Below are 18,080 nucleotides of genomic sequence, written 5' to 3' on the forward strand. Positions count from 1 at the left end.
GGCAACTGGCTCTGGGTGGCCCTGCTTTAGCAGGGGGCTGAACCAGGTCACCTCCGGAGTTCCCTTTCCATCCCCAGCCACCTTGCAGTGACTTGTAAATCCTATGAGGACCGGCTGAGGGAGTTGGGAAAGGGGCTCAGCCTGGAGAAAAGGAGGCTCAGGGGGGACCTTCTGGCTCTGCACAACTCCCTGACAGGAGGGGGCAGCCACGTCGGGGTCGGGCTCTGCTCCCACGGAACAGGGACAGGATGAGAGGACAGAACTTCAATCTATGGACAAGGGAAGTTCAGGTTGAACATCAGGAGGAATTTCTTCATGGAAAGGGTGCTCAGGCATTGGAAGGGGCTGCCCAGGGAGGTGGTGGAGTCCCCATCCCTGGAGGTCTCCACGGAACAACTGGACGTGGCACTCAGTGCTCTGGGCTGGGTGACAAGGTGGGGACCGGTCACAGGTTGGACTCGATGACCTTGGGTAATCTCTCCCAACCTAAACGATTCTGTGATTCCGTGACTTTACTTCCCTTTCCGATGTATCACTGGGCTCCCCTCTGCACCCAGAACTGGGGTGATCTGCGTGCTGCCGTGGGTTTGAGCCGCGCTTTGTCCGGCCCGGCCCGGCCCGGGCTGGGCTGGGCTGGGCTCGGTCCGCGGGGCCAGCCCGGGGCGGGGCGGGGCGCGCATGCGCGGGGCGGCCGCGGGGGCTCCCGGAGGCGGCGGCCCCGGGACTCGGCGGCGGCAGCGGGAGAGGGGAGGACGGAGCGGACGGCAGAGCGGACGGCAGAGCGGACAGCAGAGCGGACGGCAGAGCGGACAGCAGAGCGGACGGCAGAGCGGACGGCAGAGCGGACACTGAGAGCGGTGAGTGCCGGAGGGGACAGCGGCCACTGAGTGCGGGATGTGAGTGCCGCCACTGAGTGCGGGAGATGGAGAGCAGGCACTGAGTGCGGGAGGTGAATGCGGGCACCGAGAGCGGACGCTGCGGGCGGTGAGTGCGAAGGGTGAGTGCAGACGGTGAGTGCGGGCGATCCCCTCGCCGCGGTCCCCTTCTCTCCCCCCGGGGCACCCCGCCGAGGGTCCCCAGCGAGCTCCCGGTGCGCTCCGGCGGCCCCGCGCGGGTACCGCCGCTCCTGCATCCCCGCCGCGCCGGGAGCATCCTTCCCCGCGGGGGCAGCGGGATGCCGGGGGTGGTCGGTGTGCGGTGCCTAGTGCTTGCAGACACTCCCGGAGTGCCGGGGAATGCGGGATCTTTCCCTCTGCGCCGCGCACAACTGTGGTTCATCAAGCCGGGGTTGGTCCAGTGGTCAGGTGGGTGCTGGGGAAGAGCTTGAGGAGGGGAGGGATGTGCAGGGAAACATGGATTTTGCCTTAAATTCCCCCGTTACCGGTATCTCAAGGGCTTCCTGAAGGAGAGAGGTGGGCAGTGGTTTTCCTCTGTGTTTGTTTGAAGTGGCTGTGGGCGGATTTTCCTTGAATGACTTTGACACCCGGGGAGCTCTGGAGGCCACGGGAAGGAGATGCATAGCTCAGCCGTGAGCTGGGAGAAGAACCAGCTCCCGGTGTTTGCCTTGGAGCTGCCGCCTGCTCCTTGCGCAGACAGGAGCTGGGGCGCGTCTCCAAAGGGTCACCGAAGGGTTGTTCCCTGCTGATCTTCTCCAGGACACTTCGGGGTCATGTTCCCCCTGTATCCCATCCGGATTTTTTCCTGGCTGAAAACACCACAAGCATCTCATTTTTTGGGGGGGGAGGGGGAGTGGGGGGAGGGAAATATTGTGGACCGTCTTTAAGTGTTCTGGTTTTCTTCAGCACAAATACATAGATATATAAGTTTGAGTGAACATTTTAACAGTTGTTTGTTTGGTGTCAAACCAATTCCTCTCTGGCATGAGCAGGGTTAGGTATGGAGCATCCCAGGAGCTGTGCTGAGGTGGCTTTGACTGGAGCACACCAGTTTTTACTGGGATGGAGAGGTACACTTGTTGTGGGATGCTGAGATGCTGTGGGATCGTGGGTTCAGAGCTGGGAAATGATTCAGGTATCACTAGTTGGGGGATTTTTGGGTGGTGTGGGGATTGGAGCAACCAGCCAGTGGAAGGTGTCCCTGCCCATGGCAGAGGGGTTGGAACAAGATGAGCGTTAAGGTCCTTTCCAACCCAAAACATTTTAGGATTCTAGGATTGCTCACTGGGGATTAGGATGAGGAGGAATGTGATGCTGCCCTGGCAGCAGTCGTTGAAAAAGAGCAAAGTCGTGAAAAGGTCATGAAAAAGGATGAATCCAGCAGGTCTGAATTCTGGTTTTGCCCTCTGCCAGGGCAGGGAGGGGACAGCCAGCCATGAATTCTGAATTCTAGCAACAGACTTTGCTCCTGCCTTGGGGTGCCGTGGTGACATGTGCTGCAAACAATTCCTAGAAACCCACACGAGGCTCATCAGGCCAAACCACACAGTTGCACGTTTCCTCCCACGCAGCCGGGGAAGGTGTGGGTTAACAGCCCTGCACCCTGCAGGATTTTCTGTTTCCTGGGCATTAATTGCTTGTATTTGTTTACGCTGAAGCTGCAGCCTGTGGCCGAGCAGAGGGCTGTGTCCCTGTGGGTGCAGGGAGCAATGGCAGGGAGGGATGGCCATGCCAGCGAGGCAGGGAACAAGGGAGGTGCCACTGCCGGGTCACGTGCGTGAGCTTGCAGCTACTTGCACATCTTGAGTCAGGCACCAGCTTAATTTTTTATCTGCTAGTTTACGGGGTAACTCTTGCTCCTGGGGTAAGACCAGTGGCTCTTTAATTGCATAAACATTCATTAATAAATTCCAGAAGAAGAAATACCCAAGGAGGTTGCTGGAGGCTGCAGCTGTACAGATGTGGCCATACCTTATGAGCTCCATCCTTCACAGAATCATGGAATGGTTTGGGTTGGAAGGGGCATTAAAGATCATCCAGTTTCAACCCCCTGCCGTGGGCAGGGACACCTTCCAGTAGATCAGGTTGCTCCAAGCCCTATCCAACGTGACCTTGAACAGTTCCAGATATTAAGGGGAAGCTTGCTCCCACCTCCTTCCCACCCTTCAAGCCCCACCAAATCCTTGGGATTGAGTAGGGTTGTAAGCATGTGGATGCAGCACGGCCGGCATGCCTTTTGGGGGAGAAGTCTGCCATCTGGCTCTTACCTGGGGCTTTGTAGCCCCAGGAAAGGCATCACTTCCATCACTGCAAACCTGGAACCTGGCTGGGAGAGGCCATAGGGCTAAATAGGATGAGGTCCTGGATGGGGACGAAGACTTTTAGTGCAGGGGAGAGGAGAGCTCGTGGCTCCACGAAGTTGGCACAGGGCTGCAGTCTGTCCCTGGCAGCCTCCTCTCTGCCCACAGCAGCCGCAGGGCTCTGCATGATTTATGTACATTTTTTTTGAGTGACCAAAGCTCTAAAATCCTCAACCTTAAAAAAAGAATAATAATGTTTTTGTGCAAGAGGTTTTTGTGGATGACAGCAAAGCTGAGAAGGTTCTTCTCGGGGCGATTTGAGCCCCCAAACAGCACATGGCCAGTTTGGTTTGGTCGCTCTGCCTGCAGGCAGATGGTTCCGGGGTTGTCCCATCAGCAGATGGATCTGAGCAGGGAGGGATTTGCTGGCTTTTCGAGGTCTCCCTGTGCTAGCAGGAGTTCCCAGTTCTAGCAGACCTGCACTGAAGGAAGATTAGTGCTGAAGGAAATTTAGGAGGTGAAAGTGGGATGCTGCTGTGACAAATCCAGGCTCCTTTGTCAGTCAGTGCAGGAGGAAAACCCCCAGGCACTTCGTTGGCACTACTCCAGTTTCTGGAAATGGTCAGTCCCAATCCATCAGTGATCCCTGCATGGCTGAATACAGCAGGCAGGGACTGATGGGGGTGGCAGGACCAAAACCATGCCCAGGAGTGCGTTGACACTTCAGCAGCCTGATGGTCATAGTTTGGGACTGTGTCCTGGTCTGGTTTGATTCCTGGTGTACTCATCCAGGGATTTCAGAGCCACCTGAAATCCAGCCCCAAAGCATCAGGTGTTGTGTTGGTTGTGTGTGGGAAAAGTGGTGAGCAGATCAGGAAAGCACAAACAGCAGAGGATTCGTGAGATCAGGAAGAAAAGCTGGGGAATATTACCTCGCCCTTGAGCAATTTTTGATACGGGGGGGGGAGTGGATTTGCAGAGGAGGGAATTCTCAGCCAAGGTCTGTGAGTAGAATTAGTGAATATTAACTGGTGCTGCAGGTGGGTTTCTTTTTTTTTTTTTTTAAGGAATTATTGGCTGTGTTATCAGCAGCATCACCAAGCTCTAACCCGGGTTAGGCATGAGGAAACTGCAGCTGTACTATCACGGCAAACCAGAAATGTGCCGTTCCCTAACATGGTTTGGGAGATAGCACAGTCCAGGAGTTGTTCCTAGCTGACAGTTTGTGTGTGGCCACCCATTTGAGGAGTGCAGCAGCACAGGAATGGCCAAGCCAGCCCAGCTGATCTCTGAGCACCTGATGTTGTGAAAATCAACCCCCCCTGCACGTGATGCTTGGACTCCCACAAAAAATCCACCAGCCTCATCCAACCTTTGGTTTCCTAACTTTGGGCTTCCATTCCCCTGCTTTGCTCCCCCAAACACCGCAGGGCCTTGGGGGTGCCCCCCTTGTTGGGATGTTTTGCTGCAGGGACGTGGCGTTTGCCAGCAGCTTTGTTTTGCTCTGTGCCGTCTGAGCACAGCGTTCCCTGCACTGGCTCCACTGCTCTCATCCCCTGGCCCCATCCCAAAACTCGGGCAATGCTGAGCCCATGTCAAGAGGCACTTGCTGCTCAGCACGGCTGAGCTGGCTGCTGGCCCAGCTCGCTTCCAGGCCAGGAATTGCAGGGGAGCTGACACTGCCATGGCTTCCGTGGGGGATCCTGCCACCTCCCGCCGGCTTTCATGGCTCATCTCCCAGCATCACAGGACGTTCGTTTCCTGAGGGATACAAGCTTGGACAAACCCTGCTTGGGTTGCACGCTGTGTGTGTGTGTAGAGAAAGGGAGAATTTGAGCCATCTTCTTTTATTTGAAATTTTCCACAAGGTTATTTTGACCTTTTTTCGTAGCAGATCGGGTTGTTTTATGTCATGGCCTTCAGTAAATCACATGACATCACCTTTTACCTGCCAGAGCATCCCAGTCTGTGCAGGTCCCTGTTGGAGGAGTGATGGGAATTGGGCTGATGTAGATTTAACAGGGTACCTAAGTGCCTTGAGGGAAATAAAACCTTCTGTGCAATGCACTGTTGAGTAGTCCCAGCACTGCCCAGTGCATTAGGAGCACAGTATCTCGTTTCCATCAGGCAGATAAGGACTGATCTCCCCATTTCATAGACAAGGAAGTGTAAGCCCAGTTTACAGAAGCCCCAAGTACCTGGCCCCTCTCTGGTGGTGGGGATTTCCACTTCTTTGATGCTGGAGTGCAGATCAGTCCTTCATACCCTGCTGCCTGCCCTGGAAGGGCTGGTCCCTGGCTCAAACCATCAAATCATGGAATCATAGAATGGTTGGGGTGGGGAGACATTAAAGCTCATCCAGTTCCACCTTCCTGCCATGGGCAGGGATAACTTCCCCTATCCCAGGTTGCTCCAAGCCCTGTCCAGCCTGGCCTTGGACACTTCCAGGGATCCAGGAGCAGCCACAGTTTCTCTGGGCACCCTGTGCCTGTTGTAAATCCCGTGTAAATCCCAGCAGCTCCCTGCAGAAGGGATCTGAGCTCTGGGTGTTCCTGCTGCAGTCTGGAGGAATGTTGGCACCTAAATGTGTGGCAGGAGAAGGAAGCAGGTAATACCAAGACTGCACAGGAACTGCTGCTTGAGCCAGTCCATGGTCTCTTATTTTCTCATCTCTGGAGGGGCCTTTCCAAAACACCGGGCAGAATGGGATGCAGAAGCTGGCACTGTGCTCCCTGGATGATCTTGCAAAGTTTTCTCCAACTCTTCACAATTTAATTACAGGAGATGTTTGTGCTTAGGGAGGACCAGCCTTCAGACAACAGGATTTGGGATGGGGCTTACCCAGTGCATCTGAGCTGGGTGCAGCCCTGGTGCAGCCTCTCCCAGAGCCGAACTGCTCCCTGCCATCCTGGTGCTGTGGGAGCTCTGACACCAAAGTTAACCCCATGTAGGAAGGGGTCACAATAAAACCCCAAGCTTCAGAAGGACATGGAGTCCCCCCGGGGACTTTTGCTCAACTGCCAGAAGAGAGGAATTCAGGAATTAATCACCTGCAGCTCTCCAAACCAGTCTGTTGGCCACTGCTGTTATTTTCATGCTGTCCACAACCACTTCTTTTTTTTTTTTTTCTGTTTAAATGCAATGCATTTATTAAAGACTTCCCAAAGCTGAGTACCCCCGGTCCTCCCTTCTTTGTTTACCAGGAACTACTGCCTTTTTGCAAGCCTGTGTAAACCTCTGATGCCTGAATACCAGTCTGCAAGCAAATCTATCACATTAGTGTAGCCTCAATCCCAGACAGTGAACTCCGGGGGCTGGAGTGGTGGGAAAATCAACCGTACTCTGTAGGAAATTTTCTCATTCAAACCCTTCCATCAGACTGTGACCAAAAAGCAAAAGAGCTGGGAAGAAGCTCGGGTTTCCAATTACCCTCTTCAAAAGGGAGAGAAAAATTGGAACAGGATCGTTCTCCTCCTGTGCCGGGAGTTTTTATTGTGGATGTAATGATCCAGCCTGGCCATCATCCACGCCCTCCTTCTCGCCTTGCAGCTCCCTCCCTGAACAAACGATACTTGGTTGCTGTTAATTGGCAGCAGCCAAAATAACTGAATCCCCCGGAGATGGGGGTGAGGACGGAATCTCAACGAGACACCCCGCCGATGAATGTGGCTTTCAGCTGGCTCCTACGCCCCCGTGAAGGGAGAAGAATAGGGGCTCTGTGAAACAGCCAGTGCTGACCTTGGGTTTCTGGGTTGGTGGTTTTTTGTTGTTGTTGTTGTTTTTTTTTTTTTTGCCTCTTTCTCTCTTCTAACCTTAATTGCTCGTCACTTTGTCCCATCACATGATCGCTGGAAACTGCCAACTTGTTCTCGCTCGCTCATATCACAAGGTTTGAAATAAGCAGGCTACCAGGTTCCTGATTTAGTGCTGTTCAGCCCAGTATCAGATGTGTTTCTTGTGATTTCAGACTATTATTTTAAAAATCTCTGCCCCTCACAGCCTGTTTAAAACTGGCATTTTCCAGCTCTGAAAACCTGCCTGGAATCATCTGTGCTGTCAGGGAGGTGTGCAGTGCCCAGGCTCTCCGAGGCGATGCTCGCTGCATGCACTGAGCTCTGGGGATGAGAGGCAGTGGCAAAATCCTGGCATGAGCACAAGTGGTGCAAGCCGGAGCCAGGCTGTGCCTGGGACAAAAGCTGCCTGTCTCTCTCACACCCTTGTCAGCATGCAAAGCAGGCAGGCCATGGACTGCATTCCCATGCATTCCTATTCCCAGGGTCAATTGCCACCTTCCCATGTGTTGCCTTTGCTCTTTACGGGCAGTTTTCAGCAGGTTTCTCTGCAGGAGATGAGCACTGACTCTGCTCTCTGCAGGTCTGTGCCCTCTTGGAGCTGGATTTCAGTTCCCAAAGTCCTGGGGTTCACTCTGGCACTAGTCTGTGTTCTCCAAGATTTAAGGAACTTAATCATGTCCTTTCTTCTTCTGCCTCACCACCATCGTCATCGAATCATAAAATCCCAGAATGATCTGGGTTGGAAAGATCATTTTTTTCCAACCCCTCTGCCATGGGAAGGAAAAAATTCTTTCCTGTAGGTTGGTGAGGCCCTGGCACAGGTTCCCGAGAAGCTGTGGCTGCTCCATCCCTGGAAGTGTTCTGGCCAGGTTGGACTGGGCTTGGAGCAGCCTGGGATAGTGGAAGATGTCCCTGCCCATGGCAGAGACAGAATGAGATGACCTTCAACATCCCTTCCATCCCAAACCACTCCACAGTTCCATGATTTGTGAATGAACTCCATTAGCTACGAGGGGCCAGAATAGTCTGGCTGTACATTGGAGCAGGGCAGAGTGAGTGTTGCCTTCTGTTCACACTGTGCCCTCATAGGAGTGCCCCAAAGTCAAAATTTGCCTTGCCTCCCTAAATTTTGGCACGTAACACCACGGGGATACACAAGCTGCTGAATGAACTGCGTGTCCCATCACAGATTAGGACCCTGCAGACCCTTCAGAGAGAAGCAAAGTCTTTATGAGTGTGCACAACATTAACTCCCCAGCAAGTGTGCTCTCTTCAGCATTATACATCTGTGAAACTAAAACAGCATTTCCAGGGACCATTCTGCCTTCTGTGGCTAAGGCAGCTCTATTGAATGCAGCAGACAAATTACACTGTGGCAAATGGGGAAAAAAACCCAGCCTTGAGAGATGCTAAGGGAGAAAAGCCTAGGCAGTGTAGGGCAGAAAGACTTTTCTGGAAAATGAAGCTTAATGATGACAGCTCCCCTCTGCTAGAATATGGAGGCAACATGAAAATATTTTGTCTCTTATCAGATGCTTTGGGTTCCTACAGGAAGTGAGACTTGCTACCTGTTTGAGAGACTGCTCTGACTTTGCTCTGTGTGCTGTCTCACCCTGGGACTGCTTTCAGACTGCTTTCTGCTTTCCGAAACTCTCTCATGGTGTTTAACACTTTTCTGTCCTCTGTATCGTCGGCCTAGCAGGGGTCTCCCATCACAGAATCGCAGAATGGTTTGGGTTGGAAGGGATTTTAAAGCTCCTCTAGTTCCAACCCCCTCCCACAGGCAGGCACTAGACCAGGTGCCCACACAAACTATTTCTGTCTCACCTCTGGACACAGCTGGGATCTCATGTAACAGGAGAAAAATTCACTGTTTCCCACACTCAGGCAAAATAATTACTTGCGTTTACTTTTTTCCTGCCACCTCCATCCCCTGCAGCTCCAGTTGTGTGTGTATAAGCTTAGGAGACAAATTCTGCTCCTGCAAACCTGTGTGTGTTGGTTTCACAGGAGTAGCCACAGCCCTGCACAGTCTGGTGGGGCCCCACCAGCACCAATTTCAGTTCCGTTCAAATACAGGCATGTGTGATGAATTCTCTTCTATTTTGTGTGACACAAACACCAGCAGGGAAGAGAAGTATCTAGGTTGTTGGGAAACAGGGGGTATTGGGAATTAATTTAATGCCAGGAGTTGTTCTCCACACATTAGGATCCTTCTGTGCCCTGAATCTGAATCTTGCCAGCCAGAGCTTAGCAAGTCTGGAGGTTACCAAGGAGCAGAGCAGGCAGAGGAGTGCCCAGCACTGGGTTTGGCTGCTCTGAGCAGCCAGGGACATCTCTGGCAGTCCCTCAACATTGGTTCCATGGATGCTCCCAAAGCTCTGATGCTGTACCCGAACTGCAGGCAGCTTGGATGCAAAGCCTCTCATTTCTTCATTCCCTCTCAGTCCTGATGCTTCTTACTTGTGGAGGCATGAGGGCTGTGGGTTTGGGACTGTGGATTTTTCCGCTTCTCCCTCTGCCATACTCACTACAGTAACCCATGGACAAGTTGTGTGACAGGGAAGCTTGAGTTTCTTTGCAACCTCCATGATTTGGTTGGGAACCTCCTAACTCATGTGCACACAGGCAGGTTATCCCTTAGATGAGTAATTTACATCCCAGTTGTCCCTGAGCATTTTGTTACGGGTTAAGGGGTGAAAAATCACTTTCATAAATCATCAGATGCTTTCTTGCCAACGAACTGCTTCCTGCACTCCCTTGTTGGCAGCTTGTGGCTACTGAACACACTCCAAGCTGAGTGCCTGAGGAAGTGGGGAGGAAGGGCAGGCTTGTGACATTGCTGTGCCCATCTGATGCAGGCTGAGCTGCAGGGACAGGGCTCTGCCATCCTCCTCTGTGCTGAATTTAGGTCAGGGAACAGATACCCCTGGGAATCTGGTACTCCCTCAGACCCTTCCCTAACTCCTCAGGAGATCTGGTACCTCTAAACTAGACAATATTCATAGAATCATGGAATGGTTCAGACTGAAAGGGACCTTAAAGATCATCTTATGCCAACCCCCTGCAGTCCCCTGAGCAGGGACACCTTCTGCTATCCCAGGTTGCTCCAAGCTCTGTCCAGCCTGAACAGTTCTGGTGATGGGGCAGCCCCAGCTTCTCTGGGCAACCTGTGCCAGGGCCTTGCCACCCTCACAGGGAACAATTCCTTCCCAATATCCCATCCATCCCTGCGCTCTGGCAGTGAGAAGCCATTTCCCCTTGTCCTGTCCTTCCAGGCCCTTGTCCCAAGTCCCTCTCCAGCTCTCTTGGAGCCTCTTCAGGCACTGGAAGGTGCTCTAAGGGCCAGTATCTCGCTAGTGCCATGGTTTATCGCACTGGGAATGGCAGCATGCTCTTCTCCGCAGTGCACCACCATTAACATTTCCTCTTTCTCCCGTCCCCACAGGGCAGGAAGACGACGTTCTGTGGTGCGGGGCTGAAGGCAGCAGGATGACAGCCATCCTGGAGCGGCTCAGCACGCTGTCCCTCAGTGGGCAGCACCTCAGCCGGCTGCCCCGGCTGCTGGAGGACGGCTTCCCCAAGATGCCCTGCACGGTGAAGGAGTGCGAGGTGCCACAGCTCTTCCGGGAGCCCTACATCCACAGCGGCTACCGGCCCACCGGCCAGGACTGGCGCTACTACTTCCTCAGCCTCTTCCAGAAGCACAACGAGGTGGTCAACGTGTGGACTCATCTCCTGGCAGCTCTGGCCGTGCTGCTGAGGTTCAAAACGTTTGTGGAGGCCGAGCAGTTGCCTGTGGACGCGTGGTCCTTGCCGTTGCTCATCTTTGTCCTCTCCTCTGTCACCTACCTGACCTGCAGCCTCTTGGCCCACCTGCTGCAGTCCAAGTCAGAGCTGTACCACTACACCTTCTACTTCGTGGACTATGTTGGAGTCAGCATCTACCAGTATGGCAGTGCCCTGGCTCATTTCTACTACAGCTCTGACCAAGCCTGGTATGACAAGTTCTGGCTTTTCTTCCTTCCAGCAGCAGCTTTCTGTGGCTGGTTGTCCTGTGCCGGCTGCTGCTACGCCAAATACCGGTACCGACGGCCTTATCCCATCATGAGGAAGATGTGCCAGGTCATCCCAGCAGGGCTGGCTTTCATCCTGGATATCAGCCCCGTGGCTCACCGGGTGTTCGTGTGTCACCTGGGGGGCTGTGAGGAAGATGCTGCTTGGTACCACACGTACCAGATACTGTTTTTCCTTATCAGTGCTTATTTCTTTTCCTGCCCTGTCCCTGAAAAGTACTTCCCTGGCTCCTGCGATATCGTTGGCCATGCCCACCAGATCTTCCACACCTTCCTGGCCATCTGCACCCTGTCACAGCTGGAGGCCATTCTTTTGGATTACAAGAGCAGGCAGGAGATTTTCCTGAAGAGACACGGGCCTTTCACCGTTTATCTCTCCTGCATCTCTTTTTTTGGCTTGGTGGCCTGTAGTGCCATCACAGCTTACATCCTGCGACGCAGGATCAAGGCCAGCCTGGCTAAAAAGGACTCCTGAAAGTCACGGATGTGACGGGCATGACATCACCAGAGAAAATCAAGAAAAGGGGGCATAACATACTAGAGACATGACTGTCTTATTTGCCTAACACGCCGTGACTAACCAGGACCCTGGACTCAGATGGAGGGCTGGACACGTCATGCTGGATGCATTTTCACAGCAGGGATTACCTTTTGCTATCCAAGAGGGGGACATGGAGTGTTTTAAGCCAGAACAAGTCACTGAACCAAGGATGCTGGAATAGGCAGAGGTTCCTTGTTCATCCTGGTAGAGCTGTGGGTGAGACCTTGCTGAAGGTCAGGGAGGGCGGCCTGGAGGCAGTGGGACTGTAGAAGGGTGTGCCAGGGCTCACAAAACCATGAGTACCACAGCTGGATGTGATGACCTCTTTGGGTTTTGCCATATCTGTGGCAGAACTGTTCCTGTCAAAGGCACTAGGAAGGTTTTGGGAAGTCTGTGTTTCCAGGGTTCAGGTGTGAGGGCATATGTGGCACAGTGGCTGGCAGAATCCTTTTCTTGTTCCAGCCAGAGGTTCTCTGTATGCTCCACTTATCAAGTGTGTCAATGCCAGGTCGCTTAGGTGGCTTTGGGAAAACATCTTTGGAGATCCAGGCTTGACCTGGGGTCCTCTGGGACAAACTGGGTCTGTGTCATCTAGAGAGTCTGACCAACCTCTAGCAATGTCCATGAAATGTGGAATAACCTGGATGTGATCTGTTTGATACAGGAAAGGCTCTGCTCCTCCAACAGCACTACTGTGCTCGCGGCCAAAAAGGTATGAAGGTGAAGGAGTCTTTATTCCCCTCTTAATGGTGCTTCATGTCCTTGGTGAGCCTTGTGGGAAAGCTGACCTTGAAGCTGCAGGGTTGCTTTTCTGCGACCAGTGGGGTTGTGACTCTGGCATGTTTTTATCAGTATTAGATGAAGGTGGAACAGCAAAAGCCAGGAGCAGGGTGCCAACATAAGGGTCCTGCACAACCTCAGGATGGGTTTATCCTTGGGACTTGGTGATTCCTGTGTGGAGTAGAAAAGATAGTCATCAGGGTCACTTAATGTCCATGAGTCTCTCGTGTCCAAGGTAACAAAGGCTGGGTTACTGTGTCCCACACTAGAGGAGTCTCTTCTGTGCTTGCCTGGGGGGAATATTGAATATGAAGCCACCAAGGAGGTTTAAATCCTTGCTGAAACCAAGGAATCCATGGGATCTGTCCCAGCCATGGATTTGTCTCACTGAACCCAAGGGCAGGCAAATGAATTGTGATTGCTGGTTCTGAGCAGGCAGAGTGTAGGGTTGGGGATATGGTTGGTGAGGACAAGCACTGATTTCTGCACTTCATCTGTGTTTTAGCTCTTGAGGTGTGCATGTGTGTTCATGTTCCATGCGTGTGCATGGGATTTGTTATCCAGAAAGGCTTCACCTTGGGATTTTATATCTCCAGAGCCTTCTAGCTGGGGTAAGATTAACCCAAAGGAAACAGTGCTGTCCTGCTGGAGGAGCAAGGTGGGCCAGACAACAGATTTGTTAATAGGTGGTGGAAAAGAGACCTGTAAATAGGTACTTTACTGGTCCCGTATTTTGTGGGTAAATTTGGAACTCATGGCCCTATAGAAAATTAAATACAAAGGGAGAGGGAAGTAAGTTTGGAGTGTAGGAGAAGAAATCATAGGAAAGTCTTCAGGAGGTCATCAAGTCCACCCTTTCTCATCAGTCCTGGCCTCCTGGTTTACATCCAGTCCAGCTTAGAAATTAATTACTTCATTTCTTAGGGTGTTATTGATGGTACAGCCATGCTGATCTAGCAGAAAATCTGCCTCAGGGGAGATGCCAAGCAGGGATGGTCCCACTTCCACCTCACTGAACCCCTTCCCATGCACAGAAGCTCATCTCCCCATGGAGCACGCCAGTGCTGGGAGAGGGACCATCAGGAAACCAATCCTACTGAAAAAATGTCAGTAATTTTTGGCTGGTTTTAACTCTGAGCCAGCTCACTTGGACAACGTGGCTGCCTGCAGGGAAGGGCTGGAGTGGAGGCCAGCAGCAGTTCCTCCTTGCATGGCAGCTGGCTGCTCAACTCACTCAGTTGCACTGATGGACTGCTCCTTCCATGGCCTCTGGCTTTGTTTGTGGGTCTCCTCCCAGTTTGAAGAAGGGCTTCCAGTGGGAGCAGCTTTTTCTTACAGCCTAATTTGCCTTGGTTTTGGGGTAGGCAAGGCAGAATAAGACAGTGGGTGTGGAACTGGCTGGATGGTATCAGTGGGTTCCTGTGCAGAAACAGAGGGAAATCAGGCTGGTCCAGAGCTCATTTCTGGGAAAAAATGGAGAAGGATTGGGCATGGCTGATAATAGCAAACCTGCTCTGCTGCTACCTGGAGTTATACTGGTACCAAAGGAAGGGATCACCCAGGTGTCCCCTTCTCTGAGGGTTTGAAAACAGATTACATGCCCTGTCCTTGTCGAAGGAGGGTGAGTTCGGTAATGCCATCTCGTTCAGGGACAGGGAGAGGAGCCCACGCGGCTCTTCCAAGGTACTTTGGATCATATCTTCTCCTCCCTGGCTGAGCAGAAGTGACATTTCTCTGGAGCAGTGGTGTGACAGTGGAGGTGTTTTTGCGCACTCCCACGTTTCCCCTCAGGTGACGCCGCTCCGGTCTCCGCGTGCCCTGCACTCCCACCTGGAGCTGACCTCCTGGTTACGATGATGGGTGGAGTGAGCGGGGACCTCCCATACTGATCTGTGCTGCTGTGAGGATGCGCCCTTGTGTCACAAGGGGCTCACCAACACTGGAGCTTCCTTCATTCCTGTCTCCATCCTCCTCCTCTTCCTCCAACCAGCTTCCTTCTTTCCTTCATCTCCAGACTTCATCCTTGTGCCTTATGCACCTGGCTGCCTTCCTGGGCAGACTACACATGCTGCAGTCTGCTGGACTTCAGCTGGGAAGTGGCTGTGGAAGCTTTGCCAGCGATCCAGAGGAGACCCGGGCTGGATCTGGAAAGAGCCAAAGTGCCTCTGTGATAAATGCTCAGTTCGCCTGAGAGCTCCCCAGGACCTTCTCCTTGGGCTCACTGCTTGGAGCAGGTCTCCTCCATCCTGGTGTTCCTAAGGAGGCATGGCTGGGAAGGATGCACCAGTGGCCAGGCTTGGTGAAGAGCTGACCACCAAAGGCTGAGCACACCTAAGATCCCAAAGGGATCAAGGTCACCGTCCTCTCCCTCAGGAATCTCTGGTGCTGAGGCAGTATTCTTGCAGATCTTGCAAACCATGACAACTCCTAAGAATTCATGCCAGTGTGCCTTGTGCTATTCCTTTTTGGGCTTAATCCTGAAGGAATCTGAAGATCAGGGGCAACCTCTTTTCTGTCTGCTGGTCCCTGGTTGCTCTTAACAGCCAGTTCCCACTGACAGGATTTGCTCAGTGTATGGAGGAGGGGAGGATGGAGACAGGTGCCTTCAATTTGTATTTATGCCTAATTTGTGTAAGGAGGCAAGGACAGGTTCCTCATGTGCCTTGCAATTTACATCTTTTACTGACAAGATTATTTTTAAGCACTGTTTGTTACTAAACAGAAGTACAAAAGAGTTTGTATTCTTTTCCTTTGGGAAACAGGGAAGGGTATGAGTGTTCCTTATTAACCATCCCCTTCCCAACTCCCATCTGCTGACTTTGTATTGTTGAAAACATTGACAATATTTTAAGCTTTGTACTGTACTGATCTTTATTTAAAAACTTTAGTGGAAAAAAAAGATCTGTGAAAGCAAAACAAGTGGTGTGGTGTGAAATTTCCAAGTGCACAACTACAGAAGGTTACGAGTCATTAGAAAGGAAAGGGGATAATAATTACAGAGGGGATATATTAGAGTGATAATAATTACAATAATGAACAATAGGGTGTGGTTTTATCTGTGCATCTCAAAGTACTTTCCAGGTTTCACGATACCTATTGGATTTCATTCCCTTTCCACAAGGGAAGTGCAGAATGGCTGCCCTGACACTGACTAGAGAAATTTTAGTTCATCATCCACAATCACAGAAGGGTTGAGTTTGGAAAAGATCTCTGGGGGCCACTTGGTCCAACCCTCAGCTCAAGCAGGGCCCCCCAGAGCTGGTTGTTCAGGTCCATGTCGAGATGGATTTTGATTATCTCTGAGGATGAAGACTCTTTTGCCTCTCTGGGTAACTGGGCCAGTGCATGGCCACCCTTACAGTAAAAACGTGTTTCCTGATGTTCAGAGGAACCTCCTATGTTCCAGTGTGTGCCCGTGGCCTGTGGTCCTGGCACTAGGACCTGGCACAGAGCCTTGCCCTGTCCTATTTGCACCCTCCCTTCAGGGATTCATATAAACCTATAAAATCTTAAATATTACCTGACCAGATCCTCTTCCACCAAGGTGCATATTCCTTGCTCCAGCCCTTCGCCCTGGTCTCAGGGACCAGGGATTCCTGAAGGCTGGTCTTGTTGGTAAAGACTGAGGGGAAGAAGGCTCTTCCATGTTCTCTGTAGCCAGCTCCCACATCTTACTGAGCAATGGGCCCACAACATTTTCCCTACTCTCCCTTTTGTCACCCTATAGGAACCCTTCTGGTTGTCTTTGACATTCCCGAACAGATTCCAGTTGGACTTTGCCTTTCCTCATCCCTGCACACTCAGATAATGTCTCTGTGTTCCTTTCTGTCCATGTCCTTGCTTTCACCCCTCTGCTGCTTCTGTGTTTGAGTTTTGCCAGGACCTCCCTGCTTATCCATGCAGGCATGCTGGCATTTTTGCCCAGCTTCCTGCTCATTGGAATGGACTGTTCTTGAGCTTGGAGATTACTCCTCCCAGGCCTCCTTATCCCAAGACACTCTACCAAGGAGGCAGAGGCCTTTGAAGACGCCAGAGTCTGAAGTCTAGAGGTGTTTGATGTTTACCTTCCTCCCTTCCCTCAGGATCCTGAACTCCACCAGCCACGTCTGCCTTTGACTCCCACATCCCCAGCAAACCATGGCTGGTGAGTCTGACGTCCAGCAAAGCAGTTCTCCTTGTTGGCTCCTCCATCATTTGGAGGAGAGAGTTACCAGCACTGCATTCCACAACCCTCCTGGATTGCAAATCATTGAACCATAGAAGGGTTTGGGTTGGAAGGGACCTTAAAGATCATCCACCCTGGCATGGCCAGGGACACCTTCCACTAGACCAGGTTTCTCAGGGCTCCATCCAACCTGACCTTGAATGTTTCCACAGGTAGGGCATCCACAGCTGCTCTGAACAACCAGTGCCAGGGCCTCACCACCCTCACAGTAAACAATTTCTTCGTGAAATCAAATCTAAATCTACTCTCTGTCTTCACTTTGAAGCCATTCCCCTTTGTCCCGCCACTACATAAATAGTCCATCTCCATCTTTCATGGCAGCTCCCTTCAGGTACTGGAAGGCCACAGTTAGGTCACCCCAAAGCCTTCTTTTCTCCAGGATGAATAATCCAAATTCTCTTGGTGTTTCCTCTTAGGAGAGGTGCTCCATCCCTCTTGTGTTGTCCTTCCAGCAGGTACCAGGGTGGATGAAGTCTTTCATGAAGACCAGGGCCTGCAAAGAGGTAGCTGCCCAGTACGGTGTCACCCATTCTGGTTATGCCTTGAACCCTTCCCTGTAAGCTCCGTTGGCTCATCATCCACGCAGAATTCCAGGCACTCCAGCTGTTCTCTCACTAAAGGGCAGCTCCCTCTCCTCACCTTCTTGGCGTGTCTGTATCCCTCCATTGCAACACTCGGGTCATGGGAGCCATCACACCACGCTTTCCTGATTCCCAACAAGATCATAGCCCTGCGGATGCACCCAGGTCTCTGACTTGTCATGCCCAGTCCCCACACTGCTGGTGTTCTCTATGCACACTTCAGCGAGACACCCCAGCACACCAACTTCCCAGATTCAGGGATCCCAGTTTTAGGGATTTCTCCATCACGGTGTTTTGTTGATTTTCTGATCCCTTTCTGTCACATCCTCCGTGTCCTCAGCTCATCAGCCTTGTCTGGGAGGATTGTGTGTGATCACATACATAAGTCGTCAATTTTTCCTGAATTCCAGCACTTAAAACCTCTAGAATATCCTCTATTTTTCCTTCCAATAGCCAATCATTTTAATTATTTTTTCTTAATGTAACACACAGACCAAGGCTTCTGCAGGTTGTGTTTTTACCCACCAGAGGGCGAGTTGTCTCCATCTGTGTCCTCCAGTGCCACGAAAGCAGAGCCCGATAAGGAATTCCTTTTCCCTTTCAGGAGTAATAGCAGGGATGTGGGAAGCTAAAAAGGCTGATCTTGACCTTGGCAAGTCAGACTTGTCTGTACAGAAGTTGTCACGGATGCAGCTTAATCCAGATCTTCTTAGTTCCACTCCAGTTCCTTATTCCTCATTTCTCCTCTCTCCTGCTTTACAGTCACTATTCTGCTCTGGCTTTTCTTCTGCTTGCTTCTGTGGAATCTCAGAATGGTTTGGGTTGGAAGGGACATTAAAGACCACCTTGTTCCAAGCCCCTGCCATGGGCAGGGACACCTTCCATTA

General features: G+C 51.9%; 1 protein-coding gene across 2 annotated transcripts; it reads left to right on the forward strand.

The window, feature by feature from the left end:
• Positions 1-798: 798 nt before the first annotated feature.
• PAQR8 (progestin and adipoQ receptor family member 8) lies at positions 799-15,303 on the forward strand. Of its 2 annotated transcripts, none has more exons than XM_039569616.1 (2): positions 799-857; positions 10,439-15,303. In XM_039569616.1, exon 2 carries the CDS (start codon positions 10,483-10,485, stop codon positions 11,539-11,541), a length of 1,059 nt encoding a protein of 352 aa, XP_039425550.1. In that variant the 5' UTR covers positions 799-857; positions 10,439-10,482; the 3' UTR covers positions 11,542-15,303. The 2 variants fall into 2 exon arrangements, with proteins under 2 accessions (XP_039425550.1, XP_039425551.1); XM_039569617.1 differs by lacking the exon at positions 799-857 and adding an exon at positions 872-997.
• The last annotated feature ends 2,777 nt before the right edge of the window (positions 15,304-18,080 follow it).

This window comes from Corvus cornix, chromosome 3 (assembly GCF_000738735.6).
Source record: "Corvus cornix cornix isolate S_Up_H32 chromosome 3, ASM73873v5, whole genome shotgun sequence".
NCBI classification, from domain to species: Eukaryota; Metazoa; Chordata; class Aves; order Passeriformes; family Corvidae; genus Corvus; species Corvus cornix.